The 13,186-nt window shown below is 37.3% G+C and overlaps 1 protein-coding gene across 3 annotated transcripts in view; it reads right to left on the reverse strand.

Moving 5' to 3' along the window:
- Nucleotides 1-13,186, reverse strand: part of rimbp2b (RIMS binding protein 2b) — a 157,492-nt gene that overhangs the window by 120,116 nt on the left and 24,190 nt on the right. For all 3 annotated transcript variants that reach the window (XM_084389491.1, XM_084389490.1, XM_084389492.1), the window contains exon 3: nt 3,814-3,960. In XM_084389491.1, the coding sequence (XP_084245617.1) occupies nt 3,814-3,960 (147 nt within the window). The remainder of the gene's footprint in view (nt 1-3,813; nt 3,961-13,186) is intronic.

Genomic DNA, 13,186 nt, shown 5'->3' on the forward strand with positions numbered 1-13,186 from the left:
GTAAGTGTCTGTACTGTCGCTTTTAATCAATCTAATGAATCCTTTCTGAGTAAAAGTATTCATTTCTTTTAAAAAAATTACTGACCCCAAACTTATGAACTGTAGTGAATTTTGTGGTACATTTCTGGTGTGATGACATACAGCGCAAACAGTGTTGCCCGATCCCTGAAACAAATTTGTGAACCAGTTTGAAACTCACAGCATTAGCAGGCAGAAAATGTCTTTCAGGTATGTCTTGATATGAAACACATTAAGGGGCTGAAGAGGCTGGCTACACTCTTAAAAATAAAGGTTCCAAAAGTGTTTGTTTTTGACACAGTTCTTAGAAGAACTAAGAACTAAACTTTTTTTTATAATTTGAAGAACCTTTTTCCACTATAAAAAAACCTTTTGTGCAATGGAAAGGTTCCATAGATGTTAAAGGTTCTTTAAGGAACCATGAATGTCAACCTTTATTTTTAAGAGCGTAACAGATACGATCCTAGAGAAAAACTGAATTTTTCGTCATGTGAACAGAAAGAGTACTTTTAATTAAATGATGTCTGATAAGGAATCTTACTTCAACCGTCATTGGCATTCATTGTGGACCCTGTGTATATGCATGTGCACCTGCAGGCTCTATATTTCACTACTTCACTGTTGACGATAAGAGATACTTGAGGTGTGTGTGTGTGTGTGTGTGTGTGTGTGTGTGTGTGTGTGTGTGTGTGTGTGTGTGTGTGTGTGTGTGTGTGTGTGTGTGTGTGTTTTCAGGGCTAAGATAGGGATGAGAGTGGCGAACAAGTTAAAAACAAAAAGAACTACTTTATTCAACTCTTCATTTTCTTTTCTGTAGGCCTCTGAGTGAGTTCACGTAGTGTAACAGCGCAGCGCTTCTGGGTTGTACGTCAGAACGTAGGCTCACTATTGGCCAGCATCACATGCATCACAAACATGACCAGCGTCGGCCAATAGTGACCCTACGTTCTGACGAACAACCCAGAAGCGATGCGCTGTTACACTACATCAACAGCTTAGGAGAATGACATGGAAGAGAAGAGATGGTTGAATAAAGTCGTTATTTATTTATTTTTTTCGCATAAAAAGTATTCTCGTTGCTTGATAAACGTAAGGTTGAGCCACTGTACTGTAGTCACTTGGACTATTTTAACGATGTCTTTACTAACTTTTCTGGGATGACAGATATCAATTACCTTGCAGCCTATGAAGGAGTGAGCCAGCTCTCAGATTTCATCAAAAATATCTTAATTTGTGTTACGAAGATGAACGAAAGCCTTACGGGGTTGGAACAACATGAGGGTGAACTAATTCATTTTTGGGTGAACTAACACTTTAACAATCATTGTACCCCTATTTGAGAGTCTCCGGACCCTGGTTTGAAAACTCCAGAGTTAGCAAAATTACCATTATTCATGAGCAAGATGTTTTCAGGTCTGCCTCTTCTACATACACACAAACATATGCACCACTCCTCATGTTTCTTCTCAGTTACTGAACAATGCAAAAATGTGACACACCAAAACAAGGTAAGTGACATGCTAATGGACTGCTTTTATAAAAATGCTGTTTCCAAGCAACTAACAGGTTAGAGGAACTGCAGCTCTGGGCGTCCACAATTCAATTCAATACACTTTATAGTCCCCGATGGGGAAATCTGTCTTGGACTCTGGTGCACACATACACTGACCAAAAACATAATCCATGAAACATACACACGCACATTATGAACGCAAAGAACAAATAATTATTGCTTATTTAAAAGTCTAATCGACGTAGGTACAAAGGATTTCTTAAAACGATTGTCTCTACACACAGGCAGCCTATATCATCTGCCTGAAGGCAGCAACTCATATTCTGTATATAAGTTATGTGAAGGATCAGATAATATCTTGGTAGCTTCCTTGATAACAGACTGCTCATATGAATACTCCAATGGTTGATATTCCCTTTTTCCTATAATTTCCTATTATCTTTACCAGGCAGGCAAGTTTAGCTTTGGACTGAACTGTGATGTTGCCAAACGATTCAGTATAACCATTATGTATTAGTGTCTGAAATGAAAACTCCTACAAATGTATAAGCAATAAGATCAGCCGCAAAAATAACCCTGTCCACGCCTATTCAGCGTTAATTTTTCACTGCGTGTCTTTAGTAAATCCTGACAGTAGTTTTTAACGCCAAAAGAGGGTTTGCGCTGGTGCAAGCTGTTAGTAAATCTGGCCCTTCACAGAAAATGTAACCTCTGTTGCACGCGACAGCATACACTATGAAATCCCCAGATAAGTAAGGTATCCATATAAACACTTAGGTATTTAAAAGAACACACTTGTTTAATGGATATCTTATGAATAGATATAAGTGGTTCCCTATTGACCTCGGATAAAAAAAATCAGTTACTCTATTTTTTTTTACATTTATAATGAGATGATTAAGGTCACACCACTTCATAAAATGTTCTACCTCTGAATGATACACAGAAAGATTAGTGTGGCGAGCAGGACGAGGCCGAGGGCCGTGGGAGAATGGCGCGAGGCCAGTGGCATGATTGATAATGAGCGACACCTGCGCGACGCACCAGTCTCGTATCTCTCACGGAGGAGCGGAAACAAAAGGAGGAGCGATGACAGTGAAGAATGAGAGAGGCCAGGCCTGGATTTTGTGTTGTGTTTCTGTCTTGTCTGAAGTTTCAAATCATTGGTTACCCGTAAGCCAATCACATAATGTTTGGTTATGACGTGTGTTATGCGCTGGCTAAGCCGCATCAAACTTCCACTGTAAACACATGTATGATGCGAAAACAAAACCATCGAGCGAAATACCGGAGTGAACATGGCTGTGAACGACTTTTGCAGATTATGTGAAGTAAAACTAAGCATCCACGGTACAATCAGCGTCTACGTCACGGCTCTCAGCCCGCCCTCTGTTCGTTGATTGGCCGGCTGTTTTCAGGCCGGAGGAAAATGGGGAGATAGGTCGCTATCTCAGACTGAGTACAGAAGCGAACTGAAATTGAGCGGAAGTACGAAGTCTGACGTAGTCAGGCTACATGATGTCAAGGCTATGGGCCTATAATCATTATTCTCCATTGGACTCGATTTCTTTGGTAAAGGAACACAACAAAAAGAGAATGTGAGACTGAGAAAAAAAAAACGAACATGCCACACGACCACATGATGATGATGATGTGTAATCATCACAAACAGACATGACACAAAGCCCACTAAAATTAAATATGAAATGATATTGTTATAATGTGAATGGCATAGTTACATGGACAATGTATTTGTGCTATAAGCCAATGGCAATAAAAGATGTTGAGCACTACATAATTCAGTTTTTTACTCCTAATGAAAATTTGCCCAAATTGAATAAATCTCAACTTAATATATTTGGGCCAACATTCATTACATGCAATCCAGTATTCTGTGGACAACACATCTTTTACAGAATTGAAAGCTACTGAAATGGGAAATCTGATGACTCACAGACAGCTTCTACTGGGAAACATGATGTGACAGGAATATAAGCTGGTGTGTGCATGTAATCAATGCAATTCATTTACATCTAGACCAGCACATCAAAGAGAAGCCTGAAGACTTCCAAACAATCTCCGGTGGGATATACGTATGCACATAAGAGTGTGTGTTAAAATCAATTTAAGCAAACATTTATTTAGGCTTTAACATTATGCAAGGAACAAAACACACTCTCCATCTTTACTTTCCTAAAGCAAAACCCTTAAACATTAAAACAGACGCAAAGTCTTTGGCATGATTGCCATCCGGTTAAGAGTAAGGATGCATGCTGACTGACCAAAAGTTTGTGCTGTTGTCGAAGCAGGTAGAGGGCGGCGGTCTCGGGTGAAAGTTTGTGTTTCCTGTCCTCTAGCAGTCGGTACGCTTCCACATGCTGGGGCGATAATTCAGATAAATGCAATGGAAACACCTCATTCCGCAGTTTCTGGAAAACACAGAAATAAAACTACATAAATATTGGATGGATGGATGGATGGATGGATGGATGGATGGATGGATGGATGGATGGATGGTTTTAAATTGCAATAACATTTCACAATTTTTCTCTTTTTACTGTATTTTTGATCAAATAAATGCAGCATTCGAGACCAAAAATCTTACTGACCCCAAACTTTTAAACAGTTAAACATTATACATAAATATTCGTATCTTAATACATAATATTATTAATATAGAAATAAATAATAAATAAATAACATTTTATATAAAATACAAAATATAAAAGCTATATAAATGTTTCTACTGTGATCCCAATAGTATTTGGACACTTATGTCACATTTAATGTATGAACGTCGTTACATTAGATATGAAATATCAGACAAGTAGCATATTAATTAAAGCTATTGTTAAAGCTTTTCAAAGTATTAACTTCACTCTTCACTCACTCTTATGTGCCATTTTTGCTCCTTAAAGGTCAACTGAAGTTCAACTGAAAATATCAACTTTAATATGATTTTTTCCTTTATGCAGGAAATAAGGATAGTTACAGCTAAACAAGCATGTCATCTACAATTAAATATTCCAGCTAGCCAGTATGTCTGTGTGTACACTGTGTGTTTTTTGTTTGCAGAGTGACTCTTTTGTGGTTCTTGTCAACAGTGCTGGTTTCCTGTAAGGCCTGACTTTAGCAGGTGGCCAGTGAGTACAAAGCAACATTACACCATCATCATGTTCTTTACACATTACCAGGGGCCATTACTACTCTGGCAAGCAAACAGAAGCCTATCAACATGTCTGTTTGTTCATGTGTGTGTGTGTGTGTGTGTGTGTGTGTGTGTGTGTGTGTCCGTCCATAAACTGGTTTGGGTTACATACAAAACATTATCAGCTGCTCCATTTGAATGTACAGAAAACAACGAACAAACAGGCATGAACACATGCGTGTGGGTATATTAAACTGCTGTAAATGAACAAACACACACGCACAGATGATCTTGCTTGCTGATGTTAGTCAGGTAACATGAATGCTATAACAGGAGCTGAACCAGATGTTTAGCTTCAGCAAAAGCTCTCAGTTACTGAAAAGCTTACAAATTCAAGTGGCTGCCAGACTGCTATGATCTGATTAAAATATGAGTGAAAAAACTGATAATTTAAGAAACAACCACATAATCAGTGTGATATGTCCAAAAGTGTGAGACCACATTGAAAATCTTCTTGTTACCATTTTCAATATATTTAAGAGGACCTATTATGCCCTTTTACAAAGTCTGGATTTAGTTTTTGGGGTCTACTAGAATAGGTTTTCATGCTTGAATGTTCAAAAAATTTTTAATATATTTTACATTATTATAGCAGCACCTCTCTTCACAGTCTGTTTATCATGGTACGATGCAATTTTGTTTAATCTAACTAGCTAGTTTCCCAAAACTAGTCGCACCTCTGTCGTTTGAACCACATTAGTTTAACAATATAGGGCTGTCATTAATGATGTCACAAGCAGGTGGTGGAGTAATAACTTCTACTAATTAATCAATTTGAAAATTGCAATTCATGTATTTAATATTATTATAGCTAATTTACATAAAAAAACAGAAAGCCGGTATTTTTTAAATCACGTTAACATGCAGTATTTGGCGTACACTTTACTCCAATATACATGTGGGTCATTTAGTCAGCAGCTTTCTCTACGTAACGTAATTTTTCTAATATGCTGCTGTAACGAACTAAGGACACTGTTTTTGTTCCCTGTTGTTTTGCTTCATTGGATGTTTGATTTATCGCGTGTTCTCTCATATGTCTTACTCCGGGGTTCCCTCTGTGCATTTATGCATACGCACACTCCTCAAAAACCACACTACGCTAAATTATAGATTAAACTGTATATTTAAATGGGATGAAAGATATAGAATGTACTGAATGTTAGATTGCTTACTAAGCACCCAAGAGCATGATCTATTTAAGCTCTATGCTCAAGAGCTGTTCACGAATGCTCGTTGGAACTATGGTTAAGGGGAAACATCAAATCGTTCAACTATTTTGGAAAAGACGAAAAAATTGCAACCATATTTGGCTAACAATGCTTTTGGGAAACGCACCCGTTTAGCTCCTGTTTCTATGAAGACCCTCCTTCCGAAGAAAAAACACAATGTGCTCTGATTGGCTGGCTGGACCAGTGTGTTGTGATTGGTCAACTGCTTCGAGTGTGTTTCAGAAATGTCCTTACCATAGCCGTGAATCTCAACATACTACTAGTGCAACTAAACCAGGCTTAAATTGTATAATATATGATCCGCCATTAATCAGAAGAAGAAGAAGAAATTGTATTATAAATTGAAACTTTCTTTGAAAACAGTATTAAAGTTTTCAAAACCATATGAAACCAACATAATTACAAAGCATACATTTCTAAGAACCCGACGTGTTTAAACTAGATTTTTAAAATATTTGTCCTTTTCTTTATCTTAGACTTGTATGTCTCATTTACCCATATAATAATAATAATAATAATAGAAAATGCTAAAATAAAAGCATTTTCACTAAAGTTTTCAGACTTTTGGATTTCACTGTATGTCATTTATAATCAAATGCAATAGTTTGACTAGCACTCCAGAGAAAATCTCTAATATTGACTATAATTGCAGCCTGAACTATCGAAGATGCCATTTGACAAGAGCGCAAAATACTTCATAAAAGAAGCTAATGTGTTATAAAAGGCACCAAAAACAGCCATGTAATGACTCACCAGTTTAAAGTTTCAGTTTAAAGTACCTGAATATATGGCATTTGAGATCTTCAGATACTCACACCTGCCTAAGCGTCCGCTCTTAAATGACCAGGATAGATGAGTTAGCCAAACTGTTAGCTTAGCCCTTCAGATCACAGGAAGCAGAAGGAACAAAAAGCATGTTTACTAATTCATGGCAGCAGTCAGGTGTAACGGGGGGCGGCCTTTGTTCTGGAGAAGATTCAGAAACGTTACACTGAGGGGATGAACCATGGGTAATCTACAGGGCTAAAATTAGACTGTGGTGTGAATAGCTGTGAAGGGAAAATGGTTTGATCATTGACAAGTATGTGAAAACAAATAGCCTTGAATAGCCTGCTGTCTACCAGGCAAGTTGTGTTAAGCTTCCATGCAACTGTTTTTTGGCTGTGGTTGGGTATATGTTGACTGAGAGTTTGTGTGTGTGTGTGTGTGTTCGCATGTAATTTAGTGTTTGTGTCACAACGGATCTGTTAAAACTGTGTGCTTTCATGATATGGCTCACATGACATCTTTGAAAACAATCGTTCAGTTGGTCCAAACAAACCAGTAGGCAAAAGAATGAACAAATGTTTTCTCTGATCGGATAGCTATCCGTTCGTTAAAAGACCAGGTGTAAACACTTCTGATCACTCAAACCACTTCAGTAATTGGTCTGAGACACATTCCAAACTAAACTGGACAAGTGGAAATGCATCTGGTTGCTGATGCCACGTATGTAAATTTTACTCCTCCTAAAATGAAAAAATAAATGTGTGAGAGCATGTTATACCGGCTCCAGGTAGCCAGATTTGACAGTGCTACTGTAACACGCATCGCATTCGCCACAGATGTGGCCCCCCGCAGATGAGTAGCTGAGCATCTCTTCATCAAGCCAACGCGCAAACTGCTGCAAATGGAAAAAAAAAATTCTGGCGTTGCAACCCAAAGCTCAACACAATCGTCTTCATTATGCCTACTACAGACTGCGATTTCGGCAATCCTACAAGACTGTTACAAATCACACTGTAGACATGGATCTAATAAACTTGGGTATGACATGTATGTAAACTGTATGATGATGACACCTATTGAATCATAGGCTACGACATAGTATAGAAGAATAAAACGCCATCAGCATGCGCTAGTGGTAAACAAATAGAGCAAGATTAATCACACTTTGGCAACTGAGGTTTTTATGTGCTCTGAAAAAAAGAGGAGGAAGCGAAAGAGGAGAATATGGACGCGGCTATTGCTAGGGAAAAGAGGCCAACTTGGCATGGCAATTTTGAAAATGGAGCTTGAGGTAAGCATTTTAAGTTTTAGCGTTATGCCGTGTTGATCAATACGCCGTTTCATGTAGCATTTTTATTGGCTAGTCAGTAAATGGTCGTAGCAGCAAACACGCTGTGAGATGATCATGCTAAATTTCTGACACAGTAAAGTTACTAAAATAACTTGCTAAAATAAAGACTTGAACTGTACAGACTTTTATATACAATGACCTTTTACAAAATAAAAAATTAAAATGTTAACATAAATAAAACATTTAAAAACATAAATTTGCTTACATTAATAATATCTAATAAAATAACCACTGGCTTTGCCATGTAAAAGACTATATTTTTTAAACATGTTATAAAACATTAAATTTTAATAAATTTAAACATAAATTTTGTACTCATAACATTTTTAAATTTTTATTTAATTTTTATATATATATATATATTTTTTTGTTATGTATATGTATATATATATATATATATATATATATATATATATATATATATACATACACACACACACACAACTGAAATGGTGAATTTTTAGTTATTAAACAAATTTATTTAGACAAAGATAGGGCTGTGACGGTGGCAGTTTTTTACCACCGCGGTAGTAATGGACCCAAATACCGGCGGTGTTGCGGTGGTTGGGGGGGGGGGGGGGGGGGGGGGGTTATTTGAAATAAATAAATAAAACAAAAACAAAAGAAACAACACACTAAAGCCTGTAAAGCATTGAAATAAATATAAGTAATTACTGGTAACTTGCATAATATAATAAAGTTGAATCTATTTAAAAAAAAAGCTTTCGTGTAATATTTCCACACAAATTTAAGGCGCGTGATATAGCCTACCGCTCTGCGCTTTGAGAGGGATGTGGGACACGAACAGGAAAGAGACCATCGATCTCTTTTCTGATATCTTCATGTTTTCTACTTGTAAAAGGTATGAAGAGCGAATTTTATCTTCTACAAGGGCAAGGCATTTAGGCTCGCTGCCAGAGAAAGCCAAACTAAAATCACCCCCGCGTGTGAAACGCGCTTTACAAAATGAACTTGACGCGCCTTACCAATTATCATATGTCTAACAAGCACAAACTGTGTTAAAAAGAATTTGACTTACAAGTAAAAATGTAGGCTATCTGTCCTACAGCGTTTTTTCTACTTTAACACAGTAAAGAATACGAAAATAATAGACCTAAAAGCGAACAAAGGAAGAAACGTTTATAACGGGTCTTTGGGTGAGACGCAAGAGATGGGAAAAGAAAAAAGAGATTCCATGCAGGGATGAGTCACGATTTTTGAATATTCGATTAGTTGATTTAATTATAGAATATCTAATGTTCTAATGTCTGTTGTGCGATCATTCTCTAAAATAAAATCTCCATGTTCTGGTGCTGATGCAGTCGTGACGCGTTCATGTAACCGGAGGGTGACGCTGCCATTAACGCACATAACAGCTGTCACAAAGAACCGGCAAAAGTAATGATTATGAACGTGTCAAATATAGCAAGGAGACATTTGAATTGTTTATTAATAAAGTGTTTGTGTGTGTGTGTGTGTGTGTGTGTGTGTGTGTGTGTGTGTGTGTGTGTCGGGCTGCAAAGATGAAGTTGACGATGCTCACTCTTCGCAGTGAACGCGCCTAGAGAGAAATGCACACTTCATTCGGAATACATAAGCATAATGCTAGTCGGTTTATTTTCGTTTTGAATTGTTTTGTTTAAAAGTCGATAATTCAAGCTTTCTATAAGGAATAACTAATGGAATATTTTTAAATTCGCTAATAATCGGGTGACCAGATCGCAAACCAGAATTCAAAGCCGACAAAGCTTAAGTTTATGGGCTCATGTAGGCTACAACTCTCTCATTCGTCATGAATTCAAACTTTTCCATGGCTGCGATATAACATTTAATTGCTAACCTATTATTTATTTTGTAAACAAAGCTTTGTGTGTCATAATATTAATGTAAAACAGCATTCATATACAATTTTTTTTTTTTAGACAAACCACCGCCGGTAGGCTACTACTCAGCCACCGCGGTGGCGCTTTACAACCGCGGTGGTGCGGTTGTCAAGTTTACCGGCACAGCCCTAGACAAAGAGTGATTATTTTATCTTTTATCTTAATTCAAAATATGTATACTTGTCACAGCAGTTTGTTTTAGTTTTCATGGACTCTTCGTTTGTATTTATTAGTCACATTATAGTTTCTTTGTTCGAGTTTCCCGCCACCCATCAGTTTCCATGAAAACTAAAACAAACTTAACATTACTGTGACGATAAATTGTTGTTGTTATTATTATTGCTACAATATTTCTCTTTCATCTTTTCCAAATTGGACCCAATTTCATTAAATAACAGAGCAGACAGTCAACCCTTAAAGTAACATTAAAAGTAAGAGCCAAGTCAAGAGCCCCAAACAGAGAAAATGGCTCTTGATAAGAAGGTTCTTTGCAGAACTATTGAAGAACCTTTATAGTCACACAGTCGTCTGAGATCCGTCATTTGCATGGCTGACCACTCAATGACCTTTCAGATGCTGCGTGCTGAAAGAGTTGCAGTAGTTGAGAGAAAGAGCCAGTGCATTGCACAGCCATTGGCCTCAAGAGAGTGAGCAGCAGGGTATTTATAGCCCTACTCGTCCCCAGCTGCATGGCTCCTACACCCCGCCAACAGGCAATTGGGCAACACAAGCTCGCCCCTCCGGCAACCCACCACACTAACGTCCATAACACAAACAGACATCTGGACATCAGCAGCCCTCAAAAGGGAGAGAATAAATGATCAGGCAGGAAAACGAAAAATGGGCTGGAAGAGAGCAAGAAAAATATCCACCATCAGTGTTTACCGTTGGAATTTATAAACTAGCCCTCGCCAGCCGAGCTAAATTACAGAAGAGTAATACAAAACAATGATTCTCAGACTGTTTATTCTCCTTCACGGTGCTTTAAGGATAGCCCCCAGTTCAATCAAAAAACAACTCCCGGCAATATGAGAATAATAATAATCTGTTTTGGTTTAATTTTCTCTGTGTCCTGTTACCGTTTTGCCTGCCTGATTTGCTAGTTGGTTTCCTTGTTTGCTAATTAGTCTTACACACCTGTTCTGTTTCAGTAAATCATCCCCTGTGTATTTAAGCCCTTTTTGTATTCAAGCCCTGTGTATTTTTCTGGGTTCCATTGTCCGGTCTCGTCGCTGTTTAGTGGTTGTGTAACCAGCGATCTCCTGTTTTTTAGTTTGTGGATTATAATGGACTATTTTGTTTCTCTACTCCTTCATCATGCACATTCAATACAACCAACACCTGAATGAGTAATACAAGTTTAAATACGCTCAAAGTATGATATAATTTCAATTAATGGCAAATAAAACATCCATGATTTGCCATTTAAAAGAATGTATTCTGTTTTAAACATTATGTTTGATATTATTTGTACTCCTCATAAAGTTTAATAAAGTATTTTAATGATATATCCATGACTGTAAAATTCTTAATTTAAAATATGTATATAATAATAAATTATGATATATAATATAGCTATTATTATTATTATATTAGGGATAACTCAATGAGTTATGAGTAAACCTTAAAAAAATATTTTTGAGAGTTGTTTATAATTATTAGAGAAACATTACCAAGCATCTTGTGTATATAAAACTTGTCCCATGAATCCAATAATAAATTCAATCTAAAACAATTTCCATACAATAAGAAACAATCAGAGCAGATTAGCAAGCCATCATGCCAGTTCAGCACCACAAAACTGACCTTCCCCTTGGCTCAATGTCCAACTTCTAAACAAACAAGGGCCTGAAAAATCCCGCATTTTGTCAGCTTTGTGGGGCTGAGCTTGTTCTCTCCCCATTATCAATTTTAATTAGCGTGTTTGGCTGTCTGTGAAAATGGTTAAGCCTTTTTTTCCCAACAGCCAGGGGGCCATTTGTACTGGGGTCAGGTCTGGAATCCTGTGAGGACAGGCAAACATTTGCCCGAATGGCTCGGCCGCAAGTCCTGAAAAACTCTGCAGACGTACAGAGTGTCAGTCTAGAAGGCGGCCACCCCTCCTCACCGTTTTCCTAATTGGTTTTCAGTGCGGGCAAGGCAAATTAAATCTAGCCTATTACAGCTATGCTATTCAATTAGCCTTTGCTACTCCCATGCACTAAGAGGCAGAGATAGAGAATCTGCACTCATCCACTCGGTGCGCTACTCAAATTAACATGGGACCATCAGAAAGAGAGAACAGCACCAGAGAAAAGAAAGAGAAGAAAACATTTGATTAATTCTGTGCTGTGCAGTAGCGATTTCCAGCTACAAAATATTATATTGTATGTCTTTGTCTTATTTTACAGAAAAAATATTTTGACATTGCTTTTTCTTCAAGCATAAATATAACCAAATTTAGTGAGGTTTATCAGGGATATACACTACAGTTCAAAAGTTTGTAGTAAGAATCTTTTTTATTTTTTTGAAAAGTCTCAAAGAGCTCACAGAGGCTGTATTATTTGTAAAACCTGTTTTCTATTTTAATATATTAAAATGCAATTTATTCCTGTGATTCAAAGCTAAACTTACTCCAGTTACTCCATTACTCCAGTTTTCACTGTCACACTAATAAAAGCATAACTATAAAATTAATATCAGCCATTTTAATCATTAAACCTTTAGGTCAAAAGGTCTTAAAGGGGTGGTATAATGTGTCTTTGATGTCCCCAGAGTGTGTATGTGAAGTTTTAGTTCAAAATACCCCACAGATATTTTATATAGCATGTTAAAGTTGTCACTTTTTGAGGGTGAGCAAAAACGCACTGTTTTGTGTCTGTTCCTTTAAATGCAAATGAGCTGCTGCTCCCGGCACAGAGGGCGAAGCTTCAACAGCTTGTGTCCTTTTACCTCACACAGACATGCACTGAAAATTTCAAAAACTTTTAGCCTTTTATGTTCAAACCGGATTCAGATGATGTCAACGGAGTCAATGATGGAGAGACTCAAAAAGAAGTGACAACATGTAGAAGCAACAGGACATTTCTGAATGGTTAATTGATGAATTTGTGTAGCTTATGTGTAGTTATCTTCTAGTCACTGATTAGCATATTCTGTCTTGATAATAAATAAATCGTGTTCCGGGGGCCGGGATTATGTAAATTATAGGGTTGTTGATGTCACTAACCCTGGAGG

This window comes from Rutilus rutilus (assembly GCF_951802725.1).
Source record: "Rutilus rutilus genome assembly, chromosome: 19".
Classification (NCBI taxonomy): domain Eukaryota; kingdom Metazoa; phylum Chordata; class Actinopteri; order Cypriniformes; family Leuciscidae; genus Rutilus; species Rutilus rutilus.